The sequence below is a fragment of the Haliotis asinina genome, chromosome 15 (genome assembly GCF_037392515.1).
Source record: "Haliotis asinina isolate JCU_RB_2024 chromosome 15, JCU_Hal_asi_v2, whole genome shotgun sequence".
NCBI lineage: Eukaryota > Metazoa > Mollusca > Gastropoda > Lepetellida > Haliotidae > Haliotis > Haliotis asinina.
Window position 1 is genome coordinate 29,370,219 of NC_090294.1, and position 18,155 is coordinate 29,388,373.

The following is an 18,155-nucleotide window of genomic DNA, read 5'->3' on the forward strand; positions in this document are numbered from 1 at the left end:
ACGTGACAAGTACGTCATGGTCTATTTTTAGCTAGATGACATGATTTGGATTCCATTTCTTTGATACTGAAAATAATGGATGTGCAACAATCACCTGAAGATTTTAGGTTCCTGATGACCACTCGGATGCTTTACTGTCGTGGTAAAGTATTTCATTGAAGTATAAATCCAAATAAAGGGACAAATTTTGGTTTTATATAACAACCCTTCTAGCAAGTTCTCCTATCCAACAGGTTGCGCATGGGCGGAGTCTCGAACGCTGATTGGTTGGGCTTTGCGAATACGTAAACACCTACACCATAGCATGTGATCATCCCGCATTCGTTTCAGAACCAAAACAAACCAGCGTTGTCACCGAAGGACATAGTGTTTTACACGTATTATTGGATTATATCTTCATAAAAGGACTATCTAGCTGGCTGTATTAGTGTTCCAAGACGATTAATTTCATCAAGGAACACCAATATAAAGGTAGGAATGCTTCGTTTTGTGATATCTCTCGCATAAAAATATTTTGTTTACATGGGTTCTTCGGAAACCTGATTTCGTCATAGAAATTTCTGACGTGTGGTTCGCTACTTCCGTTTCTTTGGTTAAATTGCCTGATCAAATGGCAGTAAATAGGATGAAGGGATGGGGGTGGAGTTGTTGTCATGTTGTCAAAACATCAGATTGTCTGGAGACACCTCGTCGAGTTTCGTAATGGCGAGGAAAACAACAGCCTCTCGACAGGTTGTTTACGTTCGCGTGAACTTTGACCTTGGCATCGTTGACGAGTGCGAGGGAGTTTATGATGGGCGCCGTAAAGAGTTGATGAATCAGTACGGTCCGAAGTCAGTCGTGTCGACATCGTCTAACCGTGGATGACAGTAGCAGTTGTAGGAATAAGGGACACAGATTTCACAGTCACCTTTAGTGATAAGAGGGAAGACACTCACTTGGGATTTCCAACTTGGATGTGTTTCTAATTTTATCCTGGATTTGAACCATTATCACGTGGATAATCCCTAAGGAACCACTCATATGATCTTTTCACGGAATTGTGGATTTTCTTTTGAATGGATAATTCTCACTCGTCTCGGATAAACAATTCGAGAGTATTAGGACCAAGCCACAACAATATGGGCAAATTGCCAGGGTATGTCCATTTCATTGATTCTTTCTAAAGATAATCACGTGCATGGAACCACGTGGCCAGACTGTCACATTTTGACATATGCTCGTGTTGTTGTCGGAGTTGGAATTAATGTTCCATTTTTACAGTTTAATCTTTCGTCGTGTTATTCAAAATATATGTACTTTTTAGTTAACACTAAAAATCACACACAAGTGATGAGTCACTAATAGGAGTGTTAGTTTTTATAAAATAGAACACAAGCTTAATAGAACTGAATGTATTTGTTAGCGTTAACGAGGTATACATAACTAGCGTAACCAGTGGATGCTGAAAATATTATTTTGCATGTGCTTATTCCACAGGTAGTAATAGTTTGGGTTTTTTGTTTGTTTTTTGTTTTATTAATGATTTCATTGTGCTTTAAGTGATATCACATGTTTTCGAACTCTTTTGTAAAATATGTTTCATTTTATCATTAAAATATCACTGCCACATAAATAACACTTGTGAGTAATTTATAAATGTTGCATGTTACCAGAGAGACTGTCAAGACTGATGATTCATAGAAATCATCACTTCTGGAAATGTAACACTGTGAATCCATGATAAATCACTGATAACTGTCAAAATCTGCATTGTATAATTCTGCTTCAAACACTGATATGGCCTTTAACAATGGTAACTGTAACACTGTTAATCACTGATAAATGACCATATTTACCATTTATATCCACATTGTGTATAAAGCTATTTCCACCATTGATGAGAATAGTATGTAACAGTGTTCATTTGATTGACTGGTCAGCACTAGCTGTTGTTTACCAGAAAGACACCAGTTGTAGCATCTGTGCCAAGCATGACCTACTTCAAGATACAAGGTCATTCAAGCATGGGCTGTGTGGGTGATAATAGTGTTATTCACTCAACCCCACCCATTTGACTCCACCCACACTGGCACTCACATTAAGAGGCTCTTGTGAAATAGTTGTTTGTCAGACTGCCCTAAATCACTTGTTTAAGGAAAATTTCATTTGAGTTTATAGGTTCATTATTTTATAATATCATCCTTAGTTCTTAATTGACCACATGACATGTACAAAGATAACTGCAACCTAATGACAACTTTAACTTTATCAGAATATGTTGATAGTATTTTACAGTATAAAGTTATCATGTGTGTTATGATAAATGCTTAAAATATGAAACAAATGGCTGTCATGAATATATATTGTTTTATATATTGCTTTAAAAATGCAATATTTCATTGAAACAGGATTTCTATGAATCCCTTATTTGGAGGTCCTACAGGGAGTGCCCTTCCTAATCTCACCATTTTGAAATGACACAGGAAGTCATGCCACTTAAAATGTTTAGAAACCCTTTTCTCCTTTCAAACTCAGTACCTGCTTAAAAATAAAAAAAAATGTCTTTTTACAGGTATTTCATGCATGACTTAATGCAGTTTGATAGGAACAAAGTTTAGAGAACACTGAAATTGCCCACACCCAGATTGTTAACAGCACCCTGAAAAGTTCACCCACTGGCAGTTATGTTAAAGCATGAAAACTGTAGCTATGGAGTTATGAATGCATTTGTAAAGATTGCTATCTGTATGGGCAGGATACATGATTCACATGGCATGTTTGAGAGCTACCGGTGATCAAAGGCAGACTTTGTCAAGTTGGATGATCCTGATTGTTCAAGTCTTGAGTCACAGTGTACTGGCCAGCAAAGCGTGCCAGTCAGACAAAGGGGACTTGACACACTTATGTTCCTTGTCTAGATGAGCAATAACTGCATGACAAAGATTCAATAGCTCATTAATAATTGATCTTATTTTCCAATCCTATGTTATGTGTGTTATTTCATGTTACATTGTATGAAGTAGCTGTCAAATTATGATAGTATATCAGGATTACTGACAAAGTATTTTTTATTTCAAAAGATAAAATCTGAAATACTTAAAAATATATTGATAATGAAATTGCTTCATCAATTTCATCTGTTTCCATGAAGTGATATTGCAAGAATGACTTGATTGCTCGTCTTCCTGTCTATGGAGGTAGAAGTCATTATGACCATGTTCACAGAACATGAAGAAATACCATTTTTCATGAAGGGAAAACATATGTGTCAGTTCTGTTTATTTGTTTATCATGTTTATTATATTTAAAGTAAATGATTTTGACTAAACTAAACTGAGGTGTTTTGCGAGTCATCAGATTCTCCTGTCTGGCTGGAGGACAGATTTGTGCATGAGTGTAGTAGTCATCGCTTTGTGTAGAAAGTTCAGTTGACATGGGAAGGCTGTAGACTGCCAAGCCAGTATGGGCTAGTGTGCACTGCCTCCACAGCTGATCAGGGGATTCCCCTTCACAGTACCAGCTGGTTCAACAGGCTAAGGCAAACACTGCACAAGCAATGTTTGAGGAGTGGCTGGTTCATAGCTTTTGTTTAAATTCAAGTTATCAATAAATTCTTTTGAGCTGAGTGAATTTAAATTGTATGGGTGGAAGTCTCATTTCACACTTTATGTTTTGTTCATTCTGGCAGCCGAAATATTTCCTAAGTCAGCTCTATAAATAGATTAGATTGGGAATTACCCATGTAAAGTCCAGTGATAAAGGTCTTTCTGCTTGAATGTACTAAAGTAAATGAATATTTTCTCCTCCATTGTAGTTAATGTATACCTGTGTATTTTATATGCAGTAAGACGTAGAACATTCACAGGACAAAAGTATTAGGGGAAATTTTGGAGGAACACAAATGAGGTGAAAATATGAAGTAGTAGTTCCGACTTATGTTTGAGTTATCATGAACCATAGCTTACATAGCTTATGAACAGTTTCAGTACAAAATCAGTCTTCAGACCATACAGAATTCGTTATGTGGTAAACACAATTTATCTATTGATAACAAATTCTGTATAATACTATTTAGAAAGTTTTGGGGGTTTTATCCATAAATGCAGCGTTCAAAATGCCCAGAATGAGGTATCTTCAACATAGACTGCCAGATTCTCAAATTCACCTGCCCAACAGTCTGTTTAATATTTAGTCATGTTTATATTAATACTTTTTGTCGGCAGGTAAGTTTTGGTCAGGACTAGCAGGTTTAACATCTAACCAACCACATTTTCCGGATGCAGTTTGAGGGAATTTCATACCCTGATGAATGATGTTTACCTTGTCATCTGTCAACTTCTGTGGAATGCCTATCAAACATTTGGGGAGTAGTTATCATTCTTAATGCCACATTTTTGAGCCAGGAAACTTCACACACGTTTTTTTTGGTCAGGAAGAAACAGTCGAGCTGGGACGAAATATGATGTCATGCGTTAAACATCATGGGTTTTTCTCTATTTTTCAGTTCACAAGTTTTCAACCATCCTGTGAGGACCAAATTTGGTGTTTGTAGAGTGCTGCCCGGTCACACGTTCTCACAGAGGTGTATTCATCAGGGAGTGGGACAGGGCTTTACAAGGATTCCCAGAAATCCTTTCCCGATGACGATTGACCCCCACGGCCCAAGGGTGAGTAGAGGCAGTGTTTGAGAATGGGGGTGTTTGTTGGCAGTGGTTTGTTATTGCGATTGTAAAATTGCCAGGAGCAAAGATGCTTTGTTTGACATACCATGCATTGCTGAGGAAGCAGAAAACAGCCAAAGATTCTGTTTTTATGAACATGATGAAGATGTCACCTTATGAGTGAGTGAGTGAGTGAGTTTAGTTTATGCTGCATTCAACAATATTCCAGCTACATGGCTATGGTCTGTAAGTAATTGAGTCTGGACCACACAATCCAGTGATTAACAGCATGAGCATTGATCTATGCAACTGGAATATGATGTTCTGTGCCTGCCAAGTCAGCAAGCCTGACCACCTGATTCCATTAGTTGCCTCTTACAACAAGCATGAGTTACTGAAGATCAAACCTATTCTGGATGTTCACAAGTTGTGTCTCTTTAAGAATGTTTACTCTGTATTGTTCGTAATTGCTTGAAATGTTCATGTGAATTGAAGAATGATTCAGCATTTAAAGCAGTTCAGTGAAACGTTTGAATCCTCTTGATAAAGAACTAAACCCCTAAGAAACACTATCATAACTTACATGTTAGATCAAGTAAAACAGAAGTAGAGTATCACTTCTTCTAAAGAACACTGGCTCCAATCTATTAGAAAATAGTGCTGTCTCGTATATGTGACTCTTACACATCGGTCAGTCATTTTGTCTATTTACAGATAAGTATGTTTATGAAGTAATATATGAGATGAAGATTAAAGTTGAGGTGGTAAGCAATAATAACTCACTCACGATCACCCTGAAGTAATAAGCGAGACTTCATGACCTAATGGCCTTGAACAGATGAAATCATTTGGACTATCCCAGTGTTAAGAGTACACCAGAGCCCCATTGTACTAAGCGATCTTAGTCTACTGTGATAATAACTCCCATACTTTAGCATTGGCTGTCACTGAGGCACAACCTCTAAGGGCACCTGCCCGGATGTGGCCGTGCCCAGCACAGACTAGTGCCCAGGACAGGGGAAAGGTCGTGGCCGTCAATTTAAGTATTGTTTTTGCTTCAGGCATGGAGGTGACATTTAACAGGAATACTGAACTCATGTACTCATTGTTTACTACAGTGATAGTTCAAATTGCACTGGTATTAGGGTATTGTGAAATCCATTCCCACAATGGAGAAAGTCACACAAAAAACTTGTACTGGTAATTTGATTAATTTGGTCTGACATTTGGAGAAAGCATGTAGGTTGTTTATGGAATGGTGTACTTTGATACACCAGATTGTGCTGCCTCCTTTTACACAGACATTGTCATTAGACATACATCTTATTCAAATCTGAGTGCTTACTTTGAACTTTAGTAAACATGGTTAAATGCTTTTTACAAGTGTTTTTGGAACTCTAGTAAGGGGCCACTCCCACTTTATGACTTGGAGTAATGATGATTTTTATGGAGAGGCATGTGCAATGTGAACTCTCTCTCCTGTCCCCTCCTCTCTCCCTCCCTCCTGAACAATATGCTTTGAATGTCTCACACACACACACTCTCTCTCTCTCTCTCTCTCTCTCTCTCACACGCACACACGCACACACACACACACACACATCCCTGAGAAAGGTAAAATTTGATCAGGAATTAGAACTAGGAAGAGAAAAGTGCTGAGTCATACAAACAGGCAGTGTTGTGTCGAACGTCCTGAACAGGCAGTGTTATGTAGGACGTCCTGGTGTTGCTGTACTTAGCGTTATCCCTGTTCTAGTGAATGAACAGGTGGTGTGTTTCTGAGAATTGGTGGTTATGTCAACAAGAGACCAGGAACAGGGTTGCCACTAGGAAGTGGTTGGCGGCCGGCTGACTGTGAAGTAGAGGGGTATCTGTATGTTCACTTAGCTTCTGTGTGAGGGTCAACCTGTACTATAGGTATGATTCACACACAAGACTGTGTGAGACTACAGGAAGTTCAAGGTCCAAGTGTTGCACAATGCCAGGTGGCAGTAATCAGATACCACTAAAGAAAAAGTTTGGATTTTTGGTAGGGACTAGCACATGAATTTACTTTAAAGTTTATAAAAGAAGAAAATATTGAAATATTCTGAGGTGTTTTGCTTTATTTTTTTTTCAAATAAGAACAAACCAGTGTAACATTCTTTTTACCCTCTGATTATTGCCTGTCACATTTATAGTTTGTATGATACCAGTAGGAATCTACCTGTAGTAACATATCTGGGATTTAATAAGAAATTTGAAAACAGTTTATTATTAACATGATTAAGGTTGTAAATAATCATGTATAATTTCATTTCATATTTTGAGGGGCGTTTGCCATTTTACAGGTAATGAAAAATGAGATAGATGAAAGTAATCAATCTGACTGGTTTTAAGAGTGTTAACATGATGATGTAAATAGGCCAATGAAAGTAGATTATTTTATCTGCTGAAATTTGCAGCTGTATGTTGCAACATTCAAAAACTGTGACTTCATAGGCTGATAGACATTGATAAACATGCCTGATAGCTGAATCTTCAGTCATTGGACATGAAAAGAGCTGACTCTGCTGTTTTGCCAAATCCATTATTAAGTACAGACGTACGTGTATATATATATTACTCCTGTTGCTGTTCCCATGCTTGTTTCTACTAGAGTACAGAATCCCTGAGAATGCTCAGTTCTTCAAACTTACCAACAAGTCTTCCTTATTGCAACTTAATGACACAGCATAACTAAGTGAACTACATCCTTGTTATTTTTAATATCATTTTCTCAGAAAAAGTCCTTGAGATTCAAAAATTCAAGCTGCATATTTGTGGTCAGTAACCATAGACTTAAGGGTTGGGTGAACATGGAGACAGGCTGACCCACATAAGCAGTGAGAAAATTAGAGGAGTGTTTCTTGGCCAGTGACACATGGAGCTGTGTGTGATGTCATAGCTATTCATGGACCAGGATTCAGCTGCCAGTATGGCTGTACCATCACATGGTGGGCTGAAAATGGAAAATGACTATTTAGGTATTCTGAGTCCTTTAATGATGTGTGGTGATTGTTGTGTTAGAGTTCACTGTTTCTGCCTGCCATATGGTATTGATTGTTTGTTTCAGTGCTGTGTATGGAAATTATATGAAATGTTGAGAAAAACATGGGATGGGCTGCTCCTTGTCTGGGGGGCCTGAGCTAGGAGCACATGTTTGTTACAACAATTTTGTGTGTTTCAGAGTTGTTTCTTTGTTTCCTTTCTTATTGTACTACCTTTTTAGTTGTTTCTTTTTTTATTTTGTTTTATTTTACACATTGTTTGATGATGTTAATCTATATTTTAAAAAAAACCCAGGTATTTTTGTGTTTTAATGACCATTTATATTTATTTATTGATTGATTAATATATTTATCTAATGTTATTCTGATAATTGTTTGTAGCTGTCTGTTTGATAATTTTCACCCCCCAAAAACCCGACCTGTACCTATTGTTAATGCCAACTTGAATCACACATGCAATATCCATACAAGATGTAGTGTACTATGTTTGAGACTCATGTGTTAGTTATGATATGTGTTATTCCATAGACTTTATTCTTCTCTGTTTGCAGGCAAAGTTACAAGGAAGTATGGACACTATTCCAGGTCCTGACTTCTACAACCTTTCTAGCAGTGACGGTGACCACACAATCCCTGCTGCTGACATTGCAGCATACGCTGCCAGTCCAAACTCTCTCTACATGTATGAACAGGAGAAACATGACATGCAGAACTCCATCAATGGCTCTCTATGTAGTCCTTCACTCTCCAGCTACACCCACGGAAAGGAGGACTTCGACTTAAAGCCACAGTATGAGATGAACAGTCTGGATCTGTCACTGACAGACTCAGTTGGAAATCCAGGGACACCTTCTTCAAGCAAATTCTGGGTTAAGTCGGAAATGTTTGACCCCGAAATGTCAATGGAAAATTGTGATATGTCAAATGGACCAACACTGGCAGAGTTGAATATGGATGAATCTCTACTTGACGAGGTGGTCAGCTTGGTGAACGCTGATTCAGCATTCGCAACGTCTACAAACAGTGCTTTGTGTTCAAAGGGAGATAACAATGTGTCACTGTCATCTTTGCTTTGTACCCAGTCCACAAGTGTGCCCAGAGCTACAGACTTACAGCAACCCGTGACAAAGCTGGCAACCAGTTGTGTTTCTCAGATGAACCTCACTCCACCATATTCTCGGAGCCCAGCTTCATGGGCAGTAGACGGCACACAGGTCAAGAAACCAGCACCAACACTCGTCTCTTCAAGTGTCCAATCATCAGTACCATCGTCCACAGTCACAGGTTCGCTTCCAGTTGATGACAAGTCCACACTTCACAAACTTTTGTTGCGGAATTCTGTGGCCCCACTCAGTAGACCCCAGTCATCGATGCCAACACAGTCACCACAGATCCCTAGCAGGACAGGGGTCACAACTGGGGTCAAGAGATCGGCAACAGTCGCCAAACTTGGGGATGAGGATGTGGAGGAGAAATGGAAGGAAATAGAGAAATACATCCACGAGAAGTCTGAAGACTCCAAATCATCAGCTTCAGCGCGGAGCAAGAGGAGCAGGCATGGTATGAATTGCTTTAGGTCTACTTTGTACTCACTTAGTTACAATTATCGCGTGTATGAAGAAAAGATAATCCTCCATGATATTTTCATCACGTCTTGGGATTAAAACATATTCATGATAGTCACTCAGATCTCAATATTTTAACCATAAAACTAGAAAAGTATTTTTCATGTTTCCAAATTGTATGAAAAGAAATACAGTTTTGTGCAGGTCTTGTGATTTTTTACCATAATAACCCTCGCTGGTCACAATGGTAATCTGTCTGATGTCTATTTTTGAACAGCGGTAATTGGGTATTAGTGCGCGGCGCTACAGATTGCAACATCTAAACCAAATTCATTTGTGTCATTTTTGGACAATATCATAACTGAAATGTAGTTAGAACACTTTAATGATATCCAGGTATCAACTGATAATATCAGATATTTGTTTTCATTGATAAATATGCTAGTTAGTTGACTTAGCTTTAAAGAATGCTTATGTGAAAATCAAAGATGGCAGGTATGTGAGTTGAAAATATAACTTTGTAGCACCATTTTTTCAGCCATACATTGGTATTTATATATGCTTATATACATGGCCTTGATTGATTTGCCCAGTTTATACAGACATGGGCTGAATTCAGCTGTCGAAATCAAAATTAAACCGTCAGGGAAAACCCTACTTTCTGTACCCCAGTGTTTTCTTCGAAGCAGACTTTTGTGGGAAATGAGATTGAGTTATCATCCCTGTTCTGGAAAACAACTGAAAGTGAAAGGAAGGACCAGTTCCTTGTGCTGCTCTGAATACATCAAACACACTGGCACTCAGAGGTGTTTCATAGACATCATACGAAATAAAAGCAAACGCATCACATAAAAAGATGATGGGCCAAACCTTGGAAAGTTATTTTTACCCAGAGAATAGGTGTAGTTATTGACTGTGTATTTATATTGATGGTACAGATTTACATGCAACAGGATAGGCACAATGAAGCACTTTGGTGCTCCGTAAAGGATAAACTTTTAAATTAATAGTAAAACAACAAAAATGGCCTACTGTATATACTGATCTCTTGAGGTAAAAATACCTTTCTTATTGTTAATGCTTTACTATAAATTGTACAAATGTAGACTTTGTTTTTGTCCATGATGTCTAGAACTGTCCATAGTTTCAAAGGTTTATATATGATAAAACCTATTTTATAGGTTTTTCATGTGACAAACACTGAGCAAACAGGTTCTTTCAGGCTTACAAAGACTTTAAATGAGCATGTTGTTTGCGAGTAACGTGAAGGTCGCAGCTGTGCAGTCATAAACATGTGTCCAGTTGTTGCTGTTGTCAAAGGAAAAGACGTCATGATTTAACCCATTGATGTTTATCAGAGATAACTTACCATTTGCCTGTATCATCTTACGGACTCTGCAAAATTATGTTTTACTAACAAAAAGAAATTATTTTTTACAAATAGAAAATATTTTTTGTTTATGAATGAAATATTGTTGCATATTTTGTATTTTTATCATGTGTAATATATAACATGATTGCTAGTTAGTGGTATAATGAGGAGGTAACTTGGTATTGTATATGCATGGCTGAATACTTGGCATTGTGCCAGAGTAAACATGGCAAAGGTGCTCTGCATCATCTATATGGGTAGGGATCCAATTAGCATACTTGTACAAGTCATCAACAATGGTTTTAGTTTGGCTTACACTGAGTGGTCTTCAGCAGTTTTAGTATATTTTTTGTATACATGTTTTGTAATCGCAGATTCGGGAAGCTCGGCAATGACATCCAATGAAGACCAAGATTCAGACAATGATATGTTCAGTGACAGAGACTCTGACCTTGATGATGACCTCTCAGATGAGGAGGGTATGCTTAGTCAGTTGTCTCCCCTTGAGGAGTCATTGATGGGTAATGGCAAGAAGAAGGAGAAGCAGTATTTCTGGCAGTACAACGTGCAATCTAAAGGACCTAAGGGTACAAGACTCAGACTGGAACTGGACAGCTCTGATCCACACCATCTGAAGAACTTTGAGGACCCTGTGTTTGACCCCAATAACACACAAGTGGCTGGTATCCGCCATGGGGGTAAAGCCAGGAAGGGAGATGGGAATGACGTTCAGCCAAACCCCAAACGACTCGTCCAGATTGGCATGCAAATCAAGCGACTCAATCGCAAAATTAACGAAGTGACGTCACTGGGTGAGAGCACGGCATCGGCAAGGAACCAGTCAAGGAAAGAGAAAAATAAGCTGGCATCAAGGTGAATGATGTTATCTGACACATCATAGGATTATACAACATTATTTATGTCGAGTTTGCTCAATACAAGCTAATATAAAAAGTAGAGAATCAGCCAAAGTTTGGGGACTAACAATAATGGAATATTATGATTGACTTTACCTATCACTTGTGATGGTGTGAAAATAAATATTCTGTTGAACTATCTCATGCCTTTGTTTCATGAATTTCTGTCTTTTACAGGGCTTGTCGTTTGAAAAAGAAGGCACAGCATGAAGCTAACAAAGTCAAGTTGTTTGGTCTGGAAAAAGAGCACAGTAAGTGTCTCAAAACTGTTTTCTGACAACTGATTAAGTAATTAAAAAGTATAGTAACCCTTTTTACATCTCTCCTGGTTTATGTTGATATTCACAGTATTATAAGTCTCAAGCATCATGTTCGGACTATATTGCAGACTGATACAACCAGTAATGTGATTCACGCTTTGTACATCTGGGGGGAATCAAACACGTGTGACAAGCGGACATTTTAACCACTAGGGTGCTCCACCAGCCCATATTTGGTACAGGTAACTGATGTGGAGCAAGTACTGTATACCTTTGTGTTTTACAGGACAACTGATGGAGGTGATGGTGCACATTAAAGCAGACCTTAAGAAGCGCCTCCTAGAGAAGGAGGAGATAACTCCACAACAGTCACTTGTTGAGACACTTGAAGAACTCATCAAAACCCATCTCAGTAAGTGATTTTCTGTATGCTTGGAAATATATGCTCATGGAAACAATCAAGGGAACACATGAAAGTACAAGTGTACTAGAATTTCACCCACAGTGCAGTACATACCTCGGGATGAAATAACAAAAAACATCAAAAATATTTGAATCACCTTTGTATTATTTTAGTTTTCAAAAGAAAGCATTTCGATGAAGGGATTGTGTGACTTTTGTATCAAGTGACAGCAGGGTTTGGAGAGTGTTTGATAACATTTATGCTATGTGGGTACTGAGGCTACATGACCAAGTATGACTATTCTTAAGAAGTAGTTATCGTCAATAGTCATGTGCCAGAAGTAATACTATCCGTTGCTGCGCAGTATTTGTCTGCTTCAGTGTCTGTGATTTCACAATATCTGTAGGAGTAGAAAATCTTTGTCCTTCTAGAATGATTTCAAAATGTGATTACATTGTGTGTGCTTATCACACTTGAACTAATTTTGGAAACTGGGGGAGGAATTGTGCTGCGGGGAATAAGTGTTTCGGAAATCGTGACAGAATTTAATTATTCTGTCTTGATGTGTCCAATAAGCACTCAGTTTACAAGAAGTCTGTTTGAGATACTACTAAGCTAGTTAGAGAAGCTGCTGGTTAAATGTCAAAGTGCCATTTACCTTTGCAATAAAAGTGATATTGAATAGCATAGGAATCAATAGTGTAAATATGCTAAATATAAAACAAGCATTGTTTTGCCTCTCAGAAAATCATTCAGGAAATGCAGCTCCTGGACATAATGTATTGCTGAAAAATGTCTTTTTTTTCTTAAAAACAAAGAAAAGTCCACGAGAGGCAAAGAATATATTCTTTATCCAGTGTCTTTCTCATGAAGAGAAGCTGATGCTGAACTTAATATTCTGGACTAGCACAAATTATATGTGACACATCACATCACTAGAAGATATGAATTATATTTAAATCCATTAATTGTAACCTATATAAGATATATTGGTGTTATTTTCATCTCCAACATTTCTTATTAATGTATGGTCCTATATGTGTAACCAATAGTGCAACTTTCTATGTACAAAATGATCAAAATGACTAAATCATAACTGGTGTATGTTATTTTACAGAAGAAATGATTGCCGGCAATACAACCGACTTTGTCAACAAAGTGATTGCCACATATGAAAAAGGGGATCCGTCCGGAGGACTTCCGATTAGGAAGAAATGAGCATCTGAACCTGTTGACATTTGTGACTTATTCAGGCATGGACATTTGATGCAACAGTTTAACTGGAGAACGAACGTTGTCAGCAGAGGATGGTAGTGATTTCATCGACGACATAGTCGCATCTCTCATACAGTAATAGTCTGACTCAAGCAAAATGCAGTTTGCTATGTATTACTTCATTTGTAAACATAATTTATTTCAATGCATTTATTGATATGCCCTATCTGAAAATTTGGCAGCTTTATCTTCTTTATGAAATATTTTTCTTTAATTGCCATTGATATGTGTGAAATGCTTGTAGATCCTCTATCACAATGCCAGAAGTATTTAGTGTTAATGTCTTCTTTGAAATATTGATTTTCAAGCAGAAAATTTGATAACTGGACAAAGTCAGTTGAGATGGCTAAATCGTTATCAGCTGTCACACAAAGAAATATATTTTGTGGCTTATCAGCTGATCTTTACACAGTTTTTCTTGACATAACTAGTTTGTTCAGTTAAATTCTATTGGCCTTTTGTGTCATAGACTTTGTGTGTAATTTGGAACAATCAGCTGCTCTTAATGGGGAAAACTGCTAGATTCACCTGGCCATTTTAGAAATTGCTACTTTCATTACAAAAGGAAGCAATGTTCAGATAACCCTGGTAACACAAATATTTTTCATTCAGTGTTCAGCTTGTATGCACTGTTTACATTGGTCATGTTTTCCATCCAAAGAACATTCATTAACCTGTGTATGAAATCCCTTTATTTGTCTGTTATTTGGTTATTTGTTTCGAGACATAACTTTGTATGGATATATTTGTATGTTTGATATCATCTATTGTGCGCTTAAGTGTTTTATCAATATTGTCTATTTTCACAGAAAAACATTTTCATTATCATAATGATCACTAGTCAGTGTTCCATGCAGTTGAAGGAGAAACACTGAGCGTGATAAATCTCAATAAAACTATGTACAGACTATTGTTGATTGTCCTTGTTTTATTTTATTGTATACTTGAAATATATAGTTCATCTTGTATTCACATGTGGATATATGTACATATGTATAAATAGTCCTGGTGTTGTGAGATTTTAGTCAAACAGCATTACATCTGATGAAATGGATGAACGTCGTACTTTGAGGATCTGATTTGTTTAAGTATGAAAAAAACATGATTGCTACTAGTATAAAATCTGAAAAAAAGAGAAAAAATTTGTATTTATGTCCATTAGTTTAGTTTCACTGACAACCTATCAATCTGTAGGCAGATTTAAGAATGGTTATGCAGTTATGCATGATTACAAAGACAGAAATTGATTCTGATATGACAGTTTATCTTGTGATTCTGGTGCCTGTTGATACATAGTGGAGGAAATTGGTGTGCATTGTTGGATATGGGTTGTAGCCACAGGGCTTCAAATCATTTTGTTAAAATCACTCCCTATAATACACATGTATATGAAATGAGTGTAGCGGTAGATTTTTCTACAAATCTTTATTTCCTCTTTGAAATATGTGTTAATCATGACATAAAAAAATAATATTTTGTTAATATCATAAACAACTGCAAAAGTCTAGAGTTTTATTTTTTAAAACTATTTTCCAAGCAGTGATTTGACCCCCTGTAGTTGTAGCTATGGGTCTGACCTTATGATAAAGGTCAGTTGTGAAAGGCCAGGGTGTTATTTCAGACACTGCTTTGCAATCTAGTTGTGTTTTATGAAACAAGGAGCCAATCGATTTTCCTGGACGGTGAGTTAATGTAGTGGAAAGGTTTACAAAAAAATTGTATTTTTATGAGTTACAAGAAAATCCTCCAGAATATCACACGGTTAAACTATAATGAGGAAATAGCTAACTGTAGTCAAACTCCTTATCTGTAGTGAGATAAAATAATTTTAAAAAATGTCTTCAGTATAATGCTTTTAAAAATTTAAGGTAACTATTTTTTCTGGCAATTTGGCTGTTGGATACGGTTTGTTCTAACTAGTTTGAAACTGGTCCACTTAATTGTTTCTTTGAAATACTTTGGTGTCCAACATGAAATTAGCTAGTGTTCATAAAACAGTATTTTCAATGAAGTAGAAACTGTTAGGCTATTGAAGCATGAAGTTACTTAATAAATCAGTGTTGGAATTGTAACATTAAGATAACACGTCCATGATAGTCTTCCAAAGTTTTGCACCAACTGTCAACTTCAGTCAGATTCAGATACCCTGATCAATGCAGACACTGACTTCCAAAGGAAGTTGTCCAGATAAGAAGGGTTCCACTGTACTGGAGATGTATGAATACAGAATGGTTTTCCATCAGAGTCAGAAGAATCTGTTAGGTACAAGAGACCGGCACCAGCTGTGTGATATGTAGGTTATATTTTTGAGATGATAAGAGGAAAAGGATTGTACAAGACAATGTAATTTTGAAATATATCTTAAAATATTAGAAGTTGCTGAGATGATGTAACTAGGGAGAGGGGGTAGGAAGAAGTAACGGGAAACAGAGTTGCTTGCTTTGGGTCCAGATACCAACACTTTGACTAAAACAGAATTGTATTATTGGATTCATGTGCATCAATATATAGCTGTTGTTTTAAATGTCATCCTTTGAGGCCAAACTGTTTATTTATTGGTTTACAGGTTTGACTTGTGAAAAATATTGGCTGGAAGGGATGGAAAAATAGAAGAAATTGAAAGAATGGGAATTTTAAAATAGACATGTAGGTTCATGTTTCACATATATTTTGTATGTCGTTCGATCTGTAAACCAATTTAAAACAACAGTATTACCTTGCATTGTTTTCATGATAATACCATCCATCCATATTTACCTCCTAGATCATGAATGGAATGTTCTTAACTGTTACACAATGTAGGACAATGCTGGTAATGTACAGTGTGTAGACATGATCTATACGATCAATACCAACATAGTGTCATCATCCAATCAAAGTAAGGATTGTTATGTATTATATGTTCCTTCATCTGAGAAGGCTGAAGTATTTACCTTATGGTTTGTGAATATTTTATCCATTTTTCCACTATTTCTCATTGTTATCTTAGGAAATTCTGAGGGTCCATTATGAATGAAGGTGCTCAAGTGGCTTGATACATTTAGCATTAGACCTGTTTCATATGTGGAAAATATGACAAGGTGGTTAAGTCAAGTCAAAAGATCTTGATTATTGATGATGGAGTTGTCATTTTGTTTGAAGCAAATGCAAGTGATATGATATATTGAATCTTTCTGATCACTAGGAGGAGAGAGACAAGTCATAATAACCCCTAGTGCCACTATGTTTAAGGTGAAATGAGTCATTAATTCGGAAAGAGTAGAAGCTGGAAGTGACCTTTTCATATTCTCGGGATGGGTAGGATAAAATCACCTGCTCTTCAGGTTAGCTTTTGTTGTTGTAAGAAGTGTGAATTTGTTCTTCACATTGAGATGGAGGATACAATGATTGGTTTTCAGATCAGTACTGTAGACAGATGCTGTAGACCATATCATGATGGTATGTATATACAGTCACGGTTGTAAAGAAAGGAAGCCAATGTTAATTTGTTATACAGAGCAGGATAGTATATATAGGTAGTGTAAGTAGGTATTATTCATTATGGATACATCTATTGACTAACACTATATTGTTAGGACTGAAATATTGTATTTTATATCACTTTATCTCATCAGACCATTTCTGTAAACACAGTGGATCCTTGACAATCCAGAAAGGTGCAATAAATCAAAACCATGATTATCGTATACTTGGAATGGATTCTTGCAAATGACTTTGATGGAAGAGAACACCCAGACTGGATGAGCAAGGGTCCCTGTAAGACCTGGCTGTACATAAGCTTGTAGACGTCAGGGCTGCTCAATTGTCCTGGCTTCCTATGTTCAGTGTTTTACCTGTCCTCATTTGCACATGTACATATATATACACCCTTGTGTATTGTTTGTATCTTGTTGAACAGTTGTGAAAAAAGAAACAGATGGTGTAAATAAGAGATTATTTTATGAAACATGGTGGGTTTGGTAATGATTTCCATTGAATCATTGACAGAAATATATCCATAAAACAAAATTGGTATTCCATTTCATTATTTGCTAAATTGGTGGTTGGCCCTCTCAGAGGTATGAAATCCTGTAAATATACTACCAGTGCTGCTTGTATCTGAGAGGGTTGACTACTGTATAGTTGTGAAGTCTTTACCAAACTGCTGACATAGGGCTTTCATGCAGAAGCTGGTAACGGGTGGTCTTTCAACAGAAGAACGGGTCTATGTGTCACATATTTGCAATTATATATATTTTACAATAATTAACCCTCAGTTCCCAATTTCATACAAAAAGTGGAAATATAATGTAAATCTGTATACGTTCTTTTGTTTTCTTTTTTTGTTGTTTAACGCAACAGATATTCCAGCTATATGGCGACGATCTGGATCAGACAATCCAGTGATTGGCATCATGTGTATTGATGATTGTTTTGTTTATTGTGTAACGCTACCCTCAGCAACTTTCCAGCTATTGAACAGAGTCCATTTAGTAATTGCAGCTGGACCAAACAATCTAGTGATTGCCATGAGCATCACTCTACACAATTGAGAAAAGAAGGCATGCATCAACTAAGCCAGGGAGAATAACTACCAGATGTCTTCTCTTACCTTTGACAATCAGCATGGGTTGCCGGTGACCAGTTCTAACCCGGATCTTCCTGGGTTACCGCATGTCATTATATGATGCCCAGTAAATAATAAAGACCTC

At 37.1% G+C, this 18,155-nt stretch overlaps 1 protein-coding gene across 2 annotated transcripts; it reads left to right on the plus strand.

Annotated features, from left to right (window-relative positions):
* The first annotated feature begins 279 nt into the window (after positions 1–279).
* LOC137266181 (CREB3 regulatory factor-like) lies at positions 280–17,764 on the plus strand. 2 transcript variants are annotated; one of them, XM_067801678.1, is made up of 7 exons: positions 280–471; positions 4,487–4,649; positions 8,224–9,232; positions 10,984–11,482; positions 11,704–11,777; positions 12,073–12,198; positions 13,307–17,764. In XM_067801678.1, the coding sequence occupies exons 2-7, from the start codon at positions 4,623–4,625 to the stop codon at positions 13,405–13,407; spliced, it is 1,836 nt and encodes a 611-aa protein (XP_067657779.1). In that variant the 5' UTR covers positions 280–471; positions 4,487–4,622; the 3' UTR covers positions 13,408–17,764. The 2 variants fall into 2 exon arrangements, with proteins under 2 accessions (XP_067657779.1, XP_067657778.1); XM_067801677.1 differs by lacking the exon at positions 280–471 and adding an exon at positions 821–1,138.
* Positions 17,765–18,155: the final 391 nt, after the last annotated feature.

Coding starts and splice junctions, on each gene's coding strand:
- LOC137266181 (XM_067801677.1), top strand. CDS start 1,059: ATGGATAATTCTCACTCGTCTCGGATAAACAATTCGAGAGTATTAGGA. Junction 9,233..10,983: donor GAGCAAGAGGAGCAGGCATG/GTATGAATTGCT, acceptor TTGTAATCGCAG/ATTCGGGAAGCTCGGCAATG. Junction 11,778..12,072: donor TGGTCTGGAAAAAGAGCACA/GTAAGTGTCTCA, acceptor TGTGTTTTACAG/GACAACTGATGGAGGTGATG.